The sequence below is a fragment of the Tauraco erythrolophus genome, chromosome Z, assembly GCF_009769465.1.
Source record: "Tauraco erythrolophus isolate bTauEry1 chromosome Z, bTauEry1.pri, whole genome shotgun sequence".
NCBI lineage: Eukaryota > Metazoa > Chordata > Aves > Musophagiformes > Musophagidae > Tauraco > Tauraco erythrolophus.
Window position 1 is genome coordinate 66,948,321 of NC_141496.1, and position 20,989 is coordinate 66,969,309.

The 20,989-nt window shown below is 41.8% G+C and overlaps 1 protein-coding gene across 1 annotated transcript in view; it reads left to right on the plus strand.

Annotated features, from left to right (window-relative positions):
• The window catches only part of FBXL17 (F-box and leucine rich repeat protein 17), a 310,520-nt gene that overhangs the window by 6,008 nt on the left and 283,523 nt on the right, over positions 1-20,989 (plus strand). Inside the window, exons 2-4 of the mRNA XM_086629367.1 lie at positions 12,952-13,074; positions 15,370-15,627; positions 16,436-16,567. Of these exons, the coding sequence (XP_086485493.1) occupies positions 12,952-13,074; positions 15,370-15,627; positions 16,436-16,567 (513 nt within the window). The remainder of the gene's footprint in view (positions 1-12,951; positions 13,075-15,369; positions 15,628-16,435; positions 16,568-20,989) is intronic.

The window sequence follows — 20,989 nt, forward strand, 5'->3', positions numbered from 1 at the left end:
CTTACATGTTTTACTTTCGTTGCTGTAATAACTTCTGTGTTTGCTGTTGATAATGTTGATACTAAATGGAGTGCTGCTGGCACTTTGCTACTAGCACTGCGTGTAAGATTATCTGAGTGATAGGAAGCGGGATTGATAGGCCAGAGCTAGACCTGTGGTTTTGCCTTCTGACTTTTGAACACTGGCATTTATTTTTAAAAAACTTATACCTGAAAAGGCTGGATATACATCTTATAGTTGCACTGTCATTTTTTTTTTTCTGGCCAAGTCAAGAGCCAGAGGCATCAAAATAAGTCATTTAAATTGGACTTCATCCACAAGTTCATAGAGTCACTGTTGTAATACCACCTTTCTTTCCTTCTTATACTGGTGTTCCCATCAGTTTATACTGTCTGGAGTTTGTGTTGAGCCTTGCTTTTGACTATAGCACTGAGAAGAATGGAAAGGGTTTTAAAACTTTATGGCTGATGCAGGGAGGTGAATGTTCTTTTCCTTCAACCTTAATTATTGTGCTGAACTCCTTTTTCTCTAGCAATGGGCAACACAGCAACATTGATTTTATTTTTTTTTTTTTAATTGCCCCCCCTCCCCCGTGAAGCTTACTGTCACCCTGTATTTGCAGTAGGGAAATGAACCAGCTTTAACTTCACTGTGCTACTGCTGATCTTCTGGAAGTGCAGCTGAGGGGCACAGTTGTGAAGGAAAGGTGTGCTGGTAGACTAACTAACAAAAGCAAAGTTAGTGTATGGACATTATTTCAATGATAAAGTTCTGGAAGATGTTCTGATATACTTTGTGATTTGCTCCAGAGTTACAAAAATAAATAGGTATTTTGCTTTCCACAGGTGTGTGTGAAAAGGTGGCTTTTATGTAAGCATGTAGGTTTTCACATTACAGAGTGAGTTACGTGATGGAGGAGACAGACATCTTGGAATGAAATTTGTGCTTTTTCTGAAGGCAGACAGATGCCTTGACACTCAGCCCCTATGGACAATAAAACTTTTCATAATGTTGTTTACATGTTGCTCGGCTTGGTCTACATCCCCACAACTATGAATTATTGCATGGAGAAAACTAATAGATTACAAGTTGTGCAGTGCTTGAATGCAAAGCAAATTAAATGTAACTCTTGCTTTCATTTCCTATTTATTTGTTTCTTTTGTTCAGGGTGCCTGACCTGTGTTTGATCTCTCACAGATTTTGATATGTTTTATTGTCTCTGATTTTAAACTGTTGTGGTGATTCAGAAGTAGCACGGATGTCTTTTAGTGAGGATAACAGGGTGGCTGGGAGTAAAACTTTATCAGCCACTTAAAGTAAAGGTATTCTGCTTATTCATCAGAACACTTTTTTTCTGTCAGTATGAAAGGTATGGTAGCAGTGTCTCCTGTCACTTCTTACAGATGGAAAATAACACTGTGTTTTGTGTTACAGCTCAGGCAATCTGTTAACAAGTGACCGTTAAGGGCAGTGTCCATCTCCCTTTTGTAACCTCTGGCTCCATGTTCTTGCTTTGTGCTCTGTAGAGTGGTCATGCAGTTGCAGAGTGAGTTGATTCAGCTGGCTAATCTGACACCAATGTAACATTTCAAAACTTTTCCTCAGGATCAGCTGCCTGAAAAGCCTTTCTCAGGGTGCAATCACTAAATCCAGTGCAAAAACTCAGGTAACTAGGAGTAGAGGACCAGCAAACTATTCCTACTATTGGAAGCTTGCCATAAGGATCCTGGCTGCGATGTGAAATCACACCATTGCTGTTAAAGGAGAGGCTGCTGCCTGAGGATTCACACACCATTCAAGGGGTTGCACATGCACCACCTGAGACTTTAACTGACAGGACTGGAGTCACTTCGCAGCAGGTGAGACCTTGGACAAAGAAATCTCTGGACAATTATACTCTTAGGACCTGTGCACCTGCTCCTCACACGTTCTTCATATGACATTTGGTCCAATGGTGATTTCTGGTCTGGGGTCTTCTAACACTTTGTTGGATTCTTTCTTTGTCTCCAGGCAGGCTCTTAACTGTTCTTGCCGAGTTGCAGCTTCCGCTGACAGTTATAGTCTCCTTATGTTCCAAAATGCGCTTCTTGCGTGCCTACTTGGCAGTAGAACATAGGAAGCTGAAAAAGTCCTAGACTTAGGGTAAAAACTAGTTAGCAGCCACCAAAGCATCAGTGTGTTATCAAAATTATTCTCATGCTAAATCCAAAACACAGCACTGTACATGTGCAGTACTGTATCGTTAATAAGAAGAAAATTAACTGTATGCCAGGCAAAAGCATGTCTAGGTGAAAGTTCACAGTTTGTGGCCTAAGGCTTCAGCAAATTTTGCTACTAATGCTAAGCAATGGATTCCATTTGAGCTATAAAATGACTGCTACAACAGTCCTCCCTTTGTTTTAATGAAACATCCCTGCTAATATTTTAAGCAAAGTTCATAAAGTCTTCCAAGATGTATCTGACTTCTCTTTTCTTCTTTCGCCATGAGGTTGGTTTCTGAACTAGTGTTGCAACAAAAGGTGACATTTGTCACAATTTATTTGCATTGATTCTGACCCATGTAAGGAAATTGATTGCCATTAATTGTAAAAAGCTGTGTTGCGCTGCGGTATCCTTTTGCCCATCCGAGCCCTGTGTTCGTGATATACTTATCCCTGCTGCTGTGGTCTACAGGGTTGTCCATGCTAAGAGCAACTCAATGATCGACTTCAACTCCTTCTCTCTTTACTTGGCAGTGGTTTAATTCTTCATCACTCACTTATCATGAGAATGGTGGTTCCAGTTCTCTTTTCCTGAAACTTCGACAGCAAAATAGAGCATAATATGACAGTATATGGTCCCTCCCACGTAGGTTCTGGTTTGAATTTGCATGAAAATACTTTTAATTAGGACTCTATCCCAAGGTTGTATATTGTGTACTTATATTTCAGGTGGTGTGGGTTGATAACATTGACTATATTTTTTTATATTTTTCAAACATTTTTTTGTATACATATAACATACTGGGTCAGCTGTTTGTCTCCAAGAGCTTGGTCCTAGTAGGGGCAAAGGTCCCAGGTAGAGCTAAGTGCCTGCCAAACTCTATTTCTGCTGGTGACAATGCTAAAGGTTGGGAGAGGAGTATTTCTAATATCCCATAGTACTATTCGTAAAACTTCAGGCCATTTCAAACCTACCTGACTACGAGTTTGAGCAATTTTATTTTGAAGAGACCTAATCACTATTTCCACCTGTCCTGAGGACTATGGATGATATGCAACATGTTGCTGCATTCCTAAACTTTTCTAAATGTTGTTTAATATTCCCACTGAAAAATGAGAACTACTACAGGTTTTATGGTTTCAGGTGTTCTGTATCTGGGAATGATTTTTCCCAAGAGGGCTTTGACCACTCCTATGCTATCAGCTTTCCTGGTGGGAAAAGCTTCTACCCATCCTGAGAGATCTTCCATGATTAACAGCGGGTGCTTAAGTCTGCTCACAGGATGCATCTCAGCATAATCAATTTGCAGTCTCTGGAATGGGAAATATGCCCATGTTCATCCTCCAACCTCCTGTTCAAGTTTTGCATCTGAAAACTTCCTATATGTGAGATGAGCTCACAATCCTTTTTACTGCCATATGTATTCTGGGGGCTGCTCACATTTTCTCAGTCTAGTTAACAACTGCTGCCATTCCTCCATGTTTTTATCACGAAGCCACCTAGCCAAAGTCATTAAATATTTTCTTGGTAAAATGTTTTTTTCCCGATAGTCCAAATTCAGTTTCATCTTTCACAGGCTCCCAACTTTCCCATTGAGCCAGTTCTTCCTGAGTACCTGCTGCATATATTTGAGCTGGATTATTGATATCTGGTCAATCATCAACAGAGGGAGTTGCTGTGGTGGTAAACTCATATAGCTTGGTGGGCAGCAGCTTTTGTTGCTCGATTTGCCGATTCATTATTCTTTTCAATTTCACTGGATCCTTTGGTATAAGCTGGGCAGGGTACTACAGCGATTTCCCTTGGAAGCTTTATAGCTTCCAACAGCATTCAGATTTCAGTCTCATTAGAAATATTTTTCCCTGCCTAGGTGAGGAACCCTCATTCTCTCCCTAGTACGCTTGTTGCATGACACACTCCAAAGGTGTATTTAGAATCAGTATAAATAATTACCCTCTGATTACATCCCCAGCAGGCTGGTCTTGCTGATGCAGGTAATTCAACCCCTTGGGCGCTTACTGAGGGTTAAAGAGGTTTTACTTCAAGTACCTTGAAGTTTCTTACGACTGCATAGCCTGTGTGTCTTTTTCAGTTCATGTAGTGTGAAGATCCATCTGTGAAAAGGGTTAGATCTGAGCTCTCTACAGGTTGATTCCACATATCTTCCTGTAGGCAGCTGGAGTGAAACACTACCTTAGCACAATCATGACGCGGCTCACCATCGGAGGGAACAGGCAGCAAAGTTGCTGGATTCAAAACATTACATCTTTTTAAAGTAATATTATCTGTGTTTAAAACTATTTATTCATAACAATGCACTCTGGGGACAGTGTTCGTGTAGCATGTTGTTTTAAGAATCAGTTCTGTTTCATGTAGGACATGTGTGGCTGTTGGGTGACTCAGAACTAATGGTCGGCTTCTTTGGGTAATAGTCGCTGTCGCTGCTGTCTCTTTAACACAGGAGCTATTCCCTGCCGCTGCAGGATCCTGTTGTGTGGAGTAATAAGCCTCAGGGCAGTGGTGTGGACCTAGCTTTTGGGAGAGGACTTCTCTGGCTGCACCTCTGTTCTCAGGCACAAATAGTTCAAAGGGCTTGGAGTAAGGGTAAAATCGTCCAGGGGTTTCTTTGTCTGAGGTCCCTCTCTGGAGGCACCCAGTTCCAGCTGTTTTTTTTTTTTTCTGGCTGTACCAACTGCATCAATGACTTTTTTTTTTTTTAAGATTCAAAGCCTGGGACTCTGCTAGAGGAAGCCTACGGTTGAGTCTGAAGAAAAAGGAAGTGTTTGAGAGCGAGTTGCGTGTGTGAGCAAAGAATTGAAGGGGCACCCGTTGGCTCACTGGAGTCACCTGTTGCGAAGGGACTTCTTCAGTCCTGGGAGTTAGTCTTGAGTGATGTGTGTGTGACTCCTTGAATGGTATGTGAATGCTCGGGTGGTGGCTTCTTCTTAAACAGTTTGGCAACTGAGATGGAGCCCTAGGCCATCACCTTTGTATCCTCACATATCCAAACATCCAACTGGCAGCAGTGGGTGAGTTCACCTGGGACCTTTGGAGCGGGAGACACCGAAGGGTGAGTGTTAAAATTCTTGATCAAACTGAGTGGAAATAGAGAAGTTTTTTTCTGCAGTTTTTGGTGGTGCGTGGCCTGATTAGTGTAAGTCTCACAAGAAGAAAGGGTTGGTGCGTGGCCTGACCAGCATAAAACGCACAGGGGTGAAAAAGGAAAGTGGCAGGAAATATACCTGGTTCAAAGTACTCCTTTTTGGATGCACAGCTCGAAGCATCTAGCATACATTTAATGAAGAAACAGTGGGGAAATGTTAAGGGTATAATATCTGAAGCCCATCACATAGGGACTTCATGGTAAAGGAGATAATTATGCAGAAGTACTTTCATTTCTAGCTTTTCTGGCTGAACGCTCTGGTAATATTAATTAGCAGCTTCTTCCTCCCTGTCCCATTGTCTTACAAAATACTTGTTCCAAAAAGCTGAAGAAAACCCCAAAACTTGGTCAGGTACTGTGTTTTGGCAGTCTGAAGTGTGGTGTGCAAAGACTTAGTTTGTCTGGATTAGAACCAATTGAACCATCACTTGATCCAGAATTGTGGATTGCCACAGATGTGTGCAAACACACTGAAGATAGTACTGTGGAATTAGTTGTGTTTTGGTGCTTAAAGATAAACCAACTTGTTTGCATGGATTTTCTCTTGTAAGGGATTTGTGTGGTTGTATGTGTCAAAGACATAGAATTAGGCTGTTTGAATTGAGTTCTGCAGATTGACTGTGGTCTGACTGAAAGCCAGGTATATGTGTTGGTTGACTTTTGCTGTCCTGGGCATTGCATTTTTGGATTTTCTTTTCATTGTGGTCCTTAACGAATCTGTGTGAACACTTAATTTGAAGCAATAGCTTGACATTAAAGAACTGGCTGTATCTGGAATGTATGATAAGGCCATCAGCACTGAACATTATGGGTGCTGATCCTTAAATAGAATGTAGCCTGGAGGCCCAGAAAGTCTTTTGCGTCCGTTGAAGAGGAAGAAGAACTCGGTAATCATAGAATCATAGAATGGTTAGGGTTGGAAGGGACCTCAGAGATCATCTAGTTCCAACCCCCCTACCATGGGCAGGGACACCCTCCACTACACCAGGTCGCCCAAAGCCTCATCCAACCTGGCCTTGAACACTTAAAGGGATGGGGCATCCACAGCTTCTCTGGGGAACCTGTTCCACTGCCTCACCACCCTGAATGAAAAAAATTTCTTCCTTCTATCTAATCTAAATCTCCCCTCTTTCAGTTTAAAGCCATTGCCCCTTGTCCTATCACCACACGCCCTTGTAAAAAGTCCCTCTCCAGCTTTCCTGTAGGCCCCCTTTAGGTACTGGAAGACTGCTATAAGATCACCCCAGAGTCTTCTCTTCTCCAGGCTGAACAGCCCCAACTCTCTCAGCCTGTCTTCATAGCTGGAACACCAGCCCTTGGATCATCTTCATGGCCCTCCTCTGGACCCACTCTAGCAGCTCCATGTCTTTCTTGTGCTGGGGACTCCAGAGCTGAACACAGTATTCTAGGTGGGGTCTCACGAGAGCAGAGTAAAGGGGCAGAATCACTTCCCTCGACCTGCTGGCCACACGACTTTTGATACAGCCCAGGATACGATTTGCTTTCTGGGCTGCCAGTGCACATTGCTGGCTCATGTTGAGCTTCTCATCCACCAGCACTCCCAAGTCCTTTTCCTCAGGGCTGCTCTCAATCCATTCTCCGCCCAGCCTGTACTTTTGCTTGGGATTGCCCTGACCCATGTGCAGGACCTTGGACTTGGCCTTGTTGAACTTCATGAGGTTCTCACAGGCCCACCTCTCCAGCCCGTCGCGGTCCCTCTGGATGGCATCCCTTCCCTCCAGCGTGTCCACAACACTGCACAACTTGGTGTCGTCTGCAAACTTGCTGAGGATGCACTCGATCCCGCTGTCCATGTCTCCAGCAAAGATGCTAAATAGCACTGGTCCCAGTACTGACCCCTGAGGAACACCACTCATCACAGGCCTCCACGTGGACATTGAACCGTTGACCACAACTCTTTGAGTGCGACCACCCAGCCAATTCCTTATCCACCGAGTGGTTCATCCATCAAAACCATGTCTTTCCAGTTTAGAGACAAGGATGTCATGTGGGACAGTATCAAATGCTTTGGATAAGTCCAGGTAGACGATGTCAGTTGCTCTTCCCCTATCCATCAATGCTGTAACCTCATCATAGAAGGCCACCAAATTGGTCAGGCAGGATTTGCCCTTAGTGAAGCCATGTTGGCTGTCACCAATCACCTCCTTATTTTCCATGTGCCTTAGCATAGTTGCCAGGAGGATCTGCTCCATGATCTTGCCAGCATGGAGGTGAGACTGACTGGCCTGTAGTTCCCTGGGTCTTCTTTTTTCCTCTTTTTAAAGATGGGGGCTATGTTTCCCCTTTTCCAGTCATTGGGAACTTCACCAGATTGCCATGACCTCTGAAATATGATGAATAGTGGCTTAGCAACTTCATCTGCCAGTTCCCTCAGGACCTGCTGTCATGGTTTGATGTGGAGGGGGTGGGGGTTCTGGTGGCAGGAGAGGGGCTTTGCTCCCTGTGACCTCCCTGGTTTTGGAACCGGGTTAGACTTGGTTCTGGCCACCAGATCGGACTGCCATCCCCCTCGGGGTTGAGCCAATCAGCACCTCTGCGAATTGCCCTATTTAAGTCGGGACAAAGGAACCAGAAAAGGTGCTTTGCCCAGGAGCGAGCAGAGAAGGGAGGAGGGCACTGCCCCCGCTCCCTGGCTCCCGGCCGGGCAGCTGCCTGCGTCGGGCCGGCGCCACCCACGGAGAGTGGCAGTGGCAGAGCCGGCTGGGGAACTCGGGGAGCACCCCACTCCCGGGGTGCCCACTGGGCTGAGTTCACCTGGAGAGGACTGAGATCTGAGAGAAACAGCTGCATCAACACCAGGTCAGTGAGGATGGAGCGGGAGGAGGTGTGCCGGAGCCGAGTTTCCCCTCCAGCTGGTGGTGAGATGCAGGCGGCCCCCCTGCAACCAGGACGGCCTTGGTAGAGTAGAGACCCACTCGCAGCCCGTGGAGAGAAGATGCCCGAGCCTGAGGATGGTCGTGTTGGGACGCACGACAAGGCAGAGAGGCATCTGGAGTCTTCGTGACGACCCACGCCGGAGCGAGTGGCTACAGCTCCCTAAGTATCCGAGACTGTGGTATAGCCCACACCGGAGCAATCTGTGGGGAAGGATTGTTTCCAGTGGGCTGGACTCACGCTGGAGAAGTTTGTGGATTTTTCCTCGTGGGTAGGGGATCCACTGGAGCAGGGGAAAAGGGTGTACGGACTCCTCCTCCTTTAAGAAAGAAGCAGCAGTAACAGCACGGAATGAACTGACCTGCACTCCCCCAGTCTCTGCCCCCTGTGCTGCTGTGGGGAGGAGGTAGAGCCGGGAAGAAAAGGAAAGAGGGTTGCGGGGGGTGGGGGGGAAGGTGTCGGTTTTAAGATCTGGCTTTGTTTATTTCTGTCCCCTCGAGTAACTGGTTTTGTTTCCCTTTGTCCTGTTAAGTAACCATTAATAAACTGTTTTGCTTTAAGAAAGCCCAGTCTGTTTTGCCCAGGACCATGGTTGGTCGGTGCTCCCTCTGTTCTTGTCTCAACCCTCAGTCCCTTTATTATTTTCTTTTTTTTCTCCTCTCTACTTTACTGGAGAAGGAGAGACTGTGTGAGTTTTAGTTGCTGGATCAGCCTAAAACCACGACACCCGTGGATGCACCTCGTCTTGTCCCATGGACTTGTCCACCTTCAGGTTCTTAAGATGGTCTTGGACCTGATCTTCTCCTACAGTGGGCGGTTCTTCATTCTCACAGTCCCTGCCTTTGCCTTCAGTGACTTGGACTGTGCCGCTGGAGCTCTTGCCAGTGAAGACTGAGGCAAAGAAGTCATTGAGAACCTCAGCCTTCTCCATATCCTGGGTGGCCAGGTCCCCCGTTTCCTTCCAGAGAGGGCCTACATCTTCCCTAGATCTCTTTTTATCACTGACATATCTATAGAAGTTTTTCTTGTTGGCCTTGATGTCCCTGGCCAGATTTAACTCTATCGGGGCTTTAGCTTTCCTAACCTGATCTCTGGTTACTCGGACAATCATTCTGTATTCTTCCCAGGCTACTTGTCCTTGTTTCCACCCTCTGTAGGCCTTCTTTTTGTGTCCGAGTTGGTCCAGGAGCTCCTTGTTCATCCATGCAGGCCTCCTGGTGTTCCTACCTGACTTTCTCTTTGTTGGGATGCACCACTCCTGAGCTTGGAGAAGGTGATCCTTGAATATTAACCAGCTTTCTTGGTCCCCTCTTCCCTCCAGGGCCTTGTCCCATTGTACTCTAGCAAGGAGATCCCTGAAGAGGCCAAAGTCTGCTCTCCTGTAATCCAGGGTAGTGAGCCTGATATGCACCCTCCTTGCTTCTCTAGGTATCTTGAATTCTACCATTTCATGATCACTGCAGCCAAGGCTGTCCTTGAGTGTCACGTTTGTCTCTCTAATGTTTGGATGGGGGATTAGATGGGGAATTGAGGGGAGGGGGGAAGTGAGTATTGGACATGCATGTGTACATGCTTGACTACAGTTTTTAGGAATTGAATGTGCTATGTAGTGGACCCAATGCCCCTAGAAAGTTCTCTATCATAAGCAGGAGTTAACAGGCTTGGGGGTAGGAATGGTTTTGGTGTTCTGCTGTATTTATACAGCCTTTGGAATTACAAAACAATTTAAAACTCAGGACAATTAAGCTGCCACTGTATCAATATGTATCTAGAGATTGAAATGGAATTAAAGGGTGGTGAACATCATCACAGTGAGTTGTAGCATTTTATGCATTAACATAGTATTTAACCAACAGCTAAAATAATCCCTTAGCGTAAAGATGATGTGCCACCAAACTGGAATATTTGTATGTTTTGCTACTAAATTCCGTATAGCATAATTCAATACATCTTCTTCTAACAACTGCAAGGTCTGAAGAGAAACGGATGTTTTACATGGCATTAGAATCATTGCATAATTGGAACTTTTATAGCTACTACAGAAAGCTAAACCGACAAGCCCTTGTCTTTGAACATGTAAAGCATGCGTAACTTCTGTGGCTACTGCTGTCCATGCTGAAACCTCTGCCACAACTTTGGCAGCAGCCGCAGCAAAGAAACAAAGAAGCTGGTGGCTTCACTCTGATGGTGCTTTCCAAGGAAGTCGATTTGCAACACTTGTACACTCCTCACTCGTCTCTGCAGCTAGAGTTAAGTACAGCGTGGACTCAAACATGACCAGAAATGCTTTCAAACATTTCTTCCAAAATAACACTGTCTGTGCAGAAACGACATTTGTTTCAAGTACTGAATCAAACTTGATCTTTTTTGTTTCAGCGTTGCTACTGCTGCGTCTCATGCAGTAGCAAAGCAGTAGCAGTAGGTCTCCTGTGATTTGTGAGGGCTTTCAGCTTTTGGTAGGCTGGTAGTTGGGAAAAAGAATCATTTAAGGGCTTTCATGTTCACAGTGGCAGCTGGATTAGCAACAGTCTATCCTGTTCTATATTTGCTATGCTCTTTTTTTTTTAAGAAATGCAGGCTCTTGTTTCTGGAAGTGAAGGTGGTATTTCCACAAATAAGGGTATGTATTTCCCATTGCAGTAAAGACTAGTTGAAATATTTTATAATGCCAGCCTCAGCATCCTTTTTTAGTATTATCTGGAGTCGGTCTGATATCCATCTAAACATAGCATGAATCATATTGCCTTGTTCTCCTCTGAGAACTGTTAAAGGATTTAGACTTCTGTTTCATACTGGTACTAGGAACTCAAGTTTCTTACTGCTTTTAGTAACTTAGTATTGCTGAGAATCATCAGACTGTCGTCTTTTTCTAACACTTAGAATTACACTTTTGCAGTAGGAATGTCAGATGCCAAGTTACCACTTGTATTTAGTGCTTTTTCCCTGTTTGAGTGCGATGGTGTTTTTTGGGCTTGCTCTGCACGTGGATTCATCAGTACAGACGTAGAACTGCAGGGAGGAAGCAGGCATTGATTATGTCATCCACACTTCTGTTTGCCTGTGTTCAACTTATTCCCTAGTAAGAAACATCTGTTGACTCTGGTAATGAGTAGTCACGCAAAGGCCAGCAGGAAAACTGTTTATAGAATCTTAGAATCACAGAATGGTTTGGGTTAGAAGGGACCTCAAAGATCATCGAGTTCCAACTCCACTGCCATGGGCAGGGAAACCCTCCACTACACCAGGTTGCCTAAAGCCTCAATTTATGCACAATCCTTCAGCACTGTGAGGAGTTTTATGTAAGAGAGTGTGAGCTTTTCGTTGCTAGAACAACAACATGGGAGTGATAAATCTCGCATGCATTTACAGCAGGTTGTGAATTTGATTTTTTTTTTTTTTTTAAAAAAAATCTTTTCCCCTTGCTATATTTTGCAGATCTCTTGGGAATGGTCATCCAACTACCCTTAACCAAGGGGTCTTATAGCAATATACATATTTAAAACTGCTAAGCTAAGGCATTTCCTAGAACGGGGGGGCAGTAATGGTTGTTATTTTTGACAGCTGATTGTCTACTCTGTTCTAAAGAACACCAGTGATGAAATTTCTATAAGTTACCAGGTATTATATTCCAATGCTTCATTATCTTTAGTTTGAGACCAATTGTCCTACCCAACCCCCAAAAGATGAAAGTGTTATTCTCTTTAGTTTAGCTCCTTTGCTCTCCCTTTTCCTTGATTAAACAGTCCAAGTCTTTTCTTTGAATGTTTTCATTTTTTCTAGACCTCAGTGCTTTCCTGTGGACACTCTCCTATATTTTGAGATTTTCTTCAGCATGTTGCCTGAGATTGGTTATAGTGCTTCTGCTTAGTACTGGACATCCTTATCGGTTGAATAGGAGGACTGTTTCATGTTTCGCAGTCTATCTTAATGATGTGACTGGCCGTTTTCGTTATAGGATGACATGTAGATTGTAAAGTTCATTTGTGGTTACAGGATACCTTCATATGTAGCTCTTGACAGACCTTTTTTTATGTTTATTAACAACAGTACTTCTGAGGAAGGGCTGAATGTAATAAATGTAACAGCAATTTATGACCTTGCCGTAAAGTTACAGTTTTTTCTTTTTTTGCAGGCTGCTGTAGTCCTCAAAACCTTGGGGTATAAAATGCTAATTCTGTGCTTAATTTCCTTGTATATAGCACTGTTTCACTCTTCTGATCTTTTGCACCATCCCATGCCTCCTTCCCACAAGACTGATGTTTTAGTACCTTTATGACTCTTCAATTCAGTTAAGAAATAAAAGGAAAGGCTTTTCTATTTGAATCAGAAAGGGAATAAAACCACCTTTTAAATGGCTTGCAGATAACATTGAGCTAGTATTTGTATTTGTAATCTTTAGGTATGCCATCTCAGAAGCACATTTGAAATTTGGTCTAAGAAATGAATGCTTAAGTAGGATACATTCTGTTGTTGGTCGTGCTGATGTGACTTATTAGTATTGTCAGCTGTTGGATGCAGGTTTATTTGTTATTGGTCTTAACTAATCGAGTTGGGGGCAAGTTCTATAACTATGTGTTGCAGTGCCTGCTGATACTTTTCTGTCTTTTACAAGACGAGTTAGTAATAAAATATTTCAGTCTCTAAAATCCGATTACTTCTGATATAATATTTTTTTTTTCCTTTCTTTATAGATATTTTCCAATTTATCCCTGAATGAGCGTTGCCTTTCAGCGTCATTAGTCTGTAAATATTGGCGTGACCTCTGTTTAGATTTTCAGTTTTGGAAGCAACTGGATCTCAGTAGTCGGCAACAGGTATGAAGGTATCATTGTGGAAAAGTTATGTTTTTATGACTCAGAATTTGTTCTCAGAACTTGTACTCTTGATCAAAGGTAAACAAAAGAAGCGCATAAAATGTTGACGTCTGTGCTTTCAGGGATTTTTCTACTAGAGGCTGAAAATTTCTGGACCCTTAGATTAACTCTGTTGAATGTGGCTTCTTTTAACAGATCAGTTATTAAACAGTGTGAAGACAAGTGCTGTTTGAAATAGATTATGGGTTACATCAGGTAGTGGTAATTCCATTCATAAGAACTATCAGATCTCATATTGAAAGACGTACGTGAGCTTTTCTGAGGATGCTCTAGTTTGAAGAATGGTCACTTTATGGGTGCTTGCTCTGTTTGTTTTTTTCTCCAACTGATGTGGCTCCTACTGGCAGATTGTGTCTTTTTAGGCCTTTAGCTGATCCTAGAATTAAATATGTTTGGAATTCATGGATTTCATTTAGTGAGATCCTTACAGAGCCTAGCTGTAGATTTTTCAGAGTAACTTTCCTCCTTGGAAAACTTTTTTTTTTAAGGATGCCCGTGTTGTTTGGCCACCCTCTTTAGGTTTCTTTTTACTCGGTTGCTTAGAGGTTTATAAAACAATTTCTTGAGAGTTTCGTGAAAATACAGGGTGCAGGGTAACAACCGTTAGAGGGTCCCATTTGAAGAAGCAGCAACATGAGCTCGTCTATGTTGGAGATAAAGAAATGTACATAGCATATTATTTTCAGATCACCAATTCATAAGAAAACATGCAAGTTCTCTTGCTTCGAGAGTTACTATTTAACATATTTCCAAACCACTATGGAAAAGTTATATAGCAGATTGTCTGATTTTTCTCAAGTGACTTCAAAGCACACTCAAACTACTGTAGGTAGTATGTCTCAAATCAGTCTTTCTTAATTGTTTTGAGGTGTAGCCTTATTTCTACAACAACATTTTTTAATGGTTTGCCTGTTAGATATGTTGGGATCTCATTAAAGTTTATCAGTTGTGGCATTGCCCTAAGAAACCTAACCTGCCAATTCTTCACTGAGCTCCTAAACCCATACTAAGCACAAGTGTTATTCTTCTCCATGTGTAGGAGAGGGTTCGGTTTTGTTTTTTTTTTTTGTTATTGTTGGGGTTTTGTGATAGGGGAGGAGGTTGGTTGGTTGTTTAGGTGGTGTTTGTGTGTTTTGAAGTTGTTGGAGTTGGCTTTTTTTTTTCTTTTCATTTGTCATGCTTTCTAGCTAACAGCTATCTGATGAAATAGCAAGAAAAAAAGATTAGACTTGCTACTAATGGAAAATAGATTGAGTGCAGCAAAGAAAATCATTGTTTCTCAACTGTGTAAGAGAAAAACAAAAGGGATTCGTGTTGGTCTCTTGCTCTCTCCCGACTTAAAGCTAAATCTCATCTACACTAAGTGGTGGATAAGTATTCCTGAATGGTTTTGTTAGAAAGACTTTCGTCATAGATCACCTTAGGTTTTTTGAAACTAAACTTTTAAAGTGAGGGAGTTCTATGCGTTGTGTCTTACTGCTTTAGTTTTATTTGTTTTGTTTTAACTTACAAACTTGAGCATGAGGAATATCTTATGTTTCTTACCTGCTTTGTAGGACTAGCTTCTCTTAAAATTATTGGCATGTTAGCTAACTACGATATCTGCAGGTACAAAGTGGATAGAATCTTTTTTCTTTAAAGGTGCTCTGTGAAAATAGTGTGTGTATCTGATTTAATGGTCTTTCGTAGACCAACAGCAAATAACAGGAGGAAACTTCTGGTGTTTAATTAGCTTTTTTTCCTGTTACAATGTTATTTCTCCCTTTCATTCACTGCTACCTTAGGTGATGTGTTCCATTGTTAAGAAGCCCATTGTTACCTATGTCACTGTAGTCTTTATCTGCTGGCACCTGTTTGGGGTTTTTTTTATGATTATTGAAGCTTAAGTAAAAACCTGTTGCATTTCTGAGACATATAAACCCTTTACCTCTCTGTAAATGCTACCTTAGGTATGTAAGTAGAGTGTTGAAAGGGCAAGCAAATCCTGTTTTTATAAAGGTTTGTCTAATTTACGAAGAGGACTATTAACTGTTATTCTCTCCAAATGTTGGAGCAGAATTCTTTAAAGATAACTGTAAAAATGATTATACCAGTATGCATTTACCTTGGAAACCAAATATTTTCATTCTACCAATAGCTTATGGAAATGCACCTTATAAATAGTAGTTTTTGTGCTAATGAAATTAAAGCTTTTCATGAAAAAGTTAAATTTTAATGTTTGGATTTTCTTTGCAGGTCACTGATGAGCTGTTGGAAAAGATAGCATCAAGAAGCCAGAACATTACTGAAATCAATATTTCTGATTGTCGCAATGTATCTGATACAGGAGTATGCATATTAGCAATTAAATGTCCTGGACTCCTAAGGTATACTGCCTACAGGTGTAAACAGCTTTCTGACACCTCTATTATCGCAGTTGCCTCTCAGTGTCCTCTTCTTCAGAAAGTGCATGTAGGCAATCAAGACAGACTCACTGATGAAGGCCTAAAGCAGGTAACCATTCATTCCACAAATTTCTTTTGTAAATTTAGTATCTTTCAACTTCTTACCAAGTGCAAAACGGGACATGGAAGAAGATACCCTCTTCTAGGATTTAATTAAGATCAGATGAGCTCTTCTACTTTAAAGTTGGTTTATGGACATGTTTTCCTGGTGTAATAAATGCTGTTCTCTAGAGACTGTACGTACTTGCCCCCACCCCCGCCCCCCCCCCCCCCCCCCCCAAAAAAAAAAAAAAAATATCCAGGGATTAAACGATCCCTTAAAAGGGATCTCCAGTTTGACATCCTGTATTTTACCTCTGGCTGATTGAATTTTCCTGAGCTTAATTGCTATTTGGAACCAGTGCTTAAGTAACTTTTATTTGCATCATGAAAGCCAAAGGTGGCTGAGATCTTTATTTGTTAGGCATGCAGGAAGGTTTCATCAACTCTCCCTCCCTTGTGTTAAAGGAATGTTTAGGGTAAGCTGTGAAGTAGTTATGTTAAATTAAGTATGCGATCAATGATCTAGCATACAGGCATTGTTATCTACTTATATATATATGCCCAATAAATAACTTAGTTCTGTGCTGCTCTTAGCTCCGTTTTGTTCTCTGTAGTTAGCAACTTCATTTTGTTATTTGTGTAATTATAATCTTTCTTGTTTGTGTATAGTACTTACAAAACCTGTAAAGAAAGATAATTTTTAAGGGAGGGCAGAGAAGCGGAAAGAAATCTTAACTCTTAGCTCTCCGGTTCAGTCAAGTCTTGTAGTTTTTTTCCTTTATTCTTAATACTTGCTTTCATCTCATTAATTGCAGCTGGGTTCAAAATGCAGAGAATTGAAAGACATTCACTTTGGGCAATGTTACAAGATCTCAGATGAAGGAATGATCATTATAGCTAAAGGCTGTCTGAAGTTGCAAAGAATATACATGCAAGAAAACAAATTAGTAAGTACACGCCATAATTTTTTTCCACAGCATTTTCATTGTCAAAGCTTTCTCTTGCTTTGTGTCTGTTACAAACTTTCTTCTGAATAGCTGCTTAAAAATGTTCTCTAGCTGTGAAAATTTAGGTTCTACAGAGATAGCTCAGAAGATAGCTCAGAGCACAACTAGTGCTATTCCAGATGCATATTAACTTTTGTTTTTGACGTGACATTCTAAGAGTAATTGGAGATGCCTGATTTGTGTAGGAAAATACTTTGTCCCTAGGGAATGTTTATTTTGTTTATACCAGTATGTTTTTCTACAGTAAAAAGTGCAAACTTAGCTAAACGAAAATATTTTTGGAGGTTGGGTTCTTGCCTACAAATAATACACTTTAACAATCTTTTCTTGAAATATGTCACTTTCTCATCAGGATGTGGTGGAATAGTGTGCCCCTTCTAGTAGAAAGAAGTTGTTGAGTAATAAAACTACCTTCTGTCCTAATTATAAGGAGTCTCTGAAATGATGGCTTCTAATGCTGAAATCTGGTACCTACTGAATGGTGTACTTGAGCACTAGCTTTAATTTTTTTATTTTTTCTTGCAAGTAAGAAGAAAAATTTGCTTGCAGTGAAATTCTTAACTATTGATTAATGTCAGGATTATAACTCTTAGTTTGAAAACTGCTGAACTGAAACAAATAAATTGCATTTGTAAGAAAACAGCATACCTTCTACTCAGTCATTTGATGTTTGACTTCATAGATTCATAGATAGATTCATAGATTTTCTAGGTTGGAAAGACCTTAGAGATCATCCAGTCCAACTGTCCCTAATCCCCATTAAACCATATCCCTAAGTAGTTCATCCACCCTATTCTTAAACACATCCAGGGATGGGGACTCTGCCACCTCCTTGGGCAGCCTATTCCAGTGGCTGACAACCCTTTCAGAGAAGAAATACTTTCTAACATCCAACCTGAATCTCCCCTGACTAAGCTTATACCCATTTCCTCTTGTTCTATCACCCATCACTAATGTAAAGAGCCCTTCCCCTACCTCCCCACCATCCCTTCTCAAGTATTTGTAGGCTGTAATCAGGTCTCCCTTCAGCCTCCTCTTCTCCAGGCTAAACAGCCGCAACTCCCTTAGCCGCTCCCCGTAAGTTTTATTTTCCAGCCCCTTGACCAGTTTAGTCGCCCTTCTTTGGACTCGCTCCAGGAGCTCAATATCTCTCTTAAAGCGAGGGGCCCAAAACTGGACACAATATTCCAGGTGCGGCCTCACCAGTGCCGAGTACAGGGGCAGGATCACTTCCCTATTCCTGCTGGTTACACTATTCTTGATACACACCAGTATCGCATTGGCCTTTTTGGCCACCTGGGCACACTGCTGGCTCATATCAAGCCGGTAGTCAACCAACACCCCCAGGTCCTTCTCCACCAGGGAGCTCTCCAGCCACTCTTCCCCGAGCCTTTAGCGATGCTTGGGGTTTTTATACCAAGTAGACAAACAGATACTATATGTGTAAGATGGTTCCTTTGAGAATGGTTTCTATTAAAAAAAACCCAACCCAAGCCATTTACTGGTTTTGATCAGAATTGTAGGAAGTTGAGAAGTAGAAGATAATGGCTAAAACTGAGATCTCAAAATAGTTCAAATGCAGAAAAAAGAATGTGTCCCTTCTCCCTGTATCAAAACAGAATCTTAAGTACTGTTAAAATTAGTCCTTAATTTATCTTAATACATGAAAATCTTTAATAAAAAAAAGAGAAATGGAAGTTCTAAGAAGCCTCAAAGGAAAGCATACTCCTGCAAAAGTTAACTGGAGAAAGATAGGGAAATTCAAAATATTATTTATCCTTGAATGAAAGGGAAAAAGCTTGTTGTGCATATTCAAGGTTTGCGTAATTGTGTGTGAAAGAATACTTACTTGTACGTGAAGATGACTGTATGTATAAATACCTACATAAGTTCATGATAATTGGAAAACATATGGGTAAGATGGTAATTTAACCTTTCTTATTGATATGTTCTTCTTGCCATTGGAATTTTTATACTTTTCATAGTTTGAAATGTAAACTAAGAAGTTGACATTACAGTTTTTAGCACTGAAAAGTTCTGTGTTTTTTTTATCTGAAATGTCATCGAAGTTCTCAGTTGAAATAGGACATAGGAAATATCTTTTTAAGACAATCAGGAGGGATGTTCTTCCCTTGCACTTTATTTGGTAGCCTTCATTATTGGAAATGTAATATTAATTTTTCATTGGAAGTAATGCTCGCTCAAATGAATAGGAAATTTCCTTCCAATTATTTGGTCGTTTCTGGAAATTTGTAAAATGTCTTATCAAAACTAACCCTTTGCACAATTTTTCATGAATGTAGTTTTTTTTTAAAGTCTAATTTTATTTAAAGCTGCTGCCCAATCTTATTTTTTTAGAAAAAAGTAAGCTTGAGGCAAAGTTGATTTAACTTCGTAAAGTCTAAATTCAGCTTCTTAAATCTTGGTCTGGAAATGTAAACTTTAAGTAAGTTGCAAAGCTGTTATGGACTCCAGGGTGGTGAATCTTCAGAACAAAATAACACTGGAATGATTCCACTACATGACAAAGCTACAGAAACTGACATGCTTTCCTCTTGCTTGGGGCAAGAGACTTTCAAATCTTGCTGGAAATGTAATTTTGTGTGATGAACCAAGACAAGTTGTTAGAAGTTCTCATGCAGTTGTAAAATAAAAACGTTCACCTTCCAAAATAAATAAATAGAAAAAGATAGGAAGTGTTTAATGCTGCGTACTTAGCGTAAAAGGGGTCAATAGTTGGTGGCAAATGACAATCCACTGTTTGATTTGTCAAATTCTGTGGATTGCTTTTGTTAAGACAGCCTTCTGAAATATAACCATTGTTAGTATTTGTTGTGGCATGTCTTCCTACTCTTTTGGTGAAGAAGGTGGTTTGAGGAAGTGGGGATGTGTGTGTTTGTTTTCAAAATAAGTAAGCATTCGTTCTCTGAGATGAAAATATTCGGTGGTAAGAAAAGTCTACGTGACATATATGAGGGCTTGGTTTGTGTATTTGAAGTTCATAACTTCTCAGCCTGCTATAGGAAGAAGACTCTTTTCTCCCCCTCCCTCCTTTTTAAACAGCTTCTGTAGGTTCTGTGTAAATACTGTAAATTCCTGTAGGCCCCCTTTAGGTACTAGAAGGCTGCTATAAGGTCTTCTTGGAGCCTTTTCTTCTCCAGGTGGAACAACCCCAACTCTCTCAGACTGTCTTCATTTCATAGGAGAGGTGCTCCAGCCCTCGCATCGGCTTGGTGGCCCTCCTCTGGACCTGCTCCAGCAACTCCATGTTCTTCTTGTGTTGGGGACTCCAGAGCTGAATGCAGTATTCCAGGTGGAGTCTCACGAGAGCAGAGTAGAGGGACAGAATCACCTCCATTGACCTGCTGGCCACACTTCTTTGGATGCAGCCTAGGATACGATTGGCTTTCTGGGCTTCAAACACACATTGCCAGCTCATGCTGAGCTTCTCTCATCAACTAACACTCCCAAGTCCTTTTCTTCAGGGCTGCTCTCAGTCCATTCTCCGCCCAACCTGTACTTGTGCTTGAGATTGCCTCGACCCATTTGCAGAACCTTGCACTTGGCCTTGTGGAAGTTCATAAGGTTCTCACAGGCCCACCTCTCCAGCCTGTCACGGTCCCTCTGGATGGCATCCCTTCCCTCCAGCGTGTTGACCGCACCACACAGCTTGGTGTCGTCAGTAAACTTGCTGAGGATGTACTCGATCCCACTGTCCGTGTCGCCAACAAAGATGTTAAAACAGTGCTGGTGCCAATACTGACCCCTAAGGAAGGCCATTTGTCACTGGTCTCCACTTGGCCATTGAGCTGTTTACCACAACTTTCTGAGTGTGACCATCCAGCCAAGTCCTTATCCACTGAGTGGTCCATCCATCAAGTCTATGTCTCTGATTTAGAGACAAGGACGTCGTTTGGGACAGCATCAAATGCTTTCAAAAGTCCAGGTAGATGATGTCATTTTCTCTTCCCTTGTTCACCAACACTGGAACCCCATCATAGAAGGCCACCAAATTAGTCAGGCAGGATTTGCCCTTAGTGAAGCCATGTTGGCTGTCACCAATCACCCCCTTATTTTCCATGTGCCTTAGCATAGTTTCCAGGAGGATCTGCTCCATGATCTTGCTGGACACAGAGGTGAGACTGACTGGCCTGTAGTTCCCTGGGTTTTCTTGTTTCTTCCTTTTCCAGAGGTGCTCAGAATCATGAGACTCTTCCAAGTCTATTTCTATTAATTTCAAAATGCATAGTCCATTATAGATAGTACATGATGGCTAGGTTTTCATGTAGGCTTGTCTCCGACTAATGGATTTTATAGTTCAAAAATACGTCTATACAGAGGCAACCATCAGCTAAATAATGC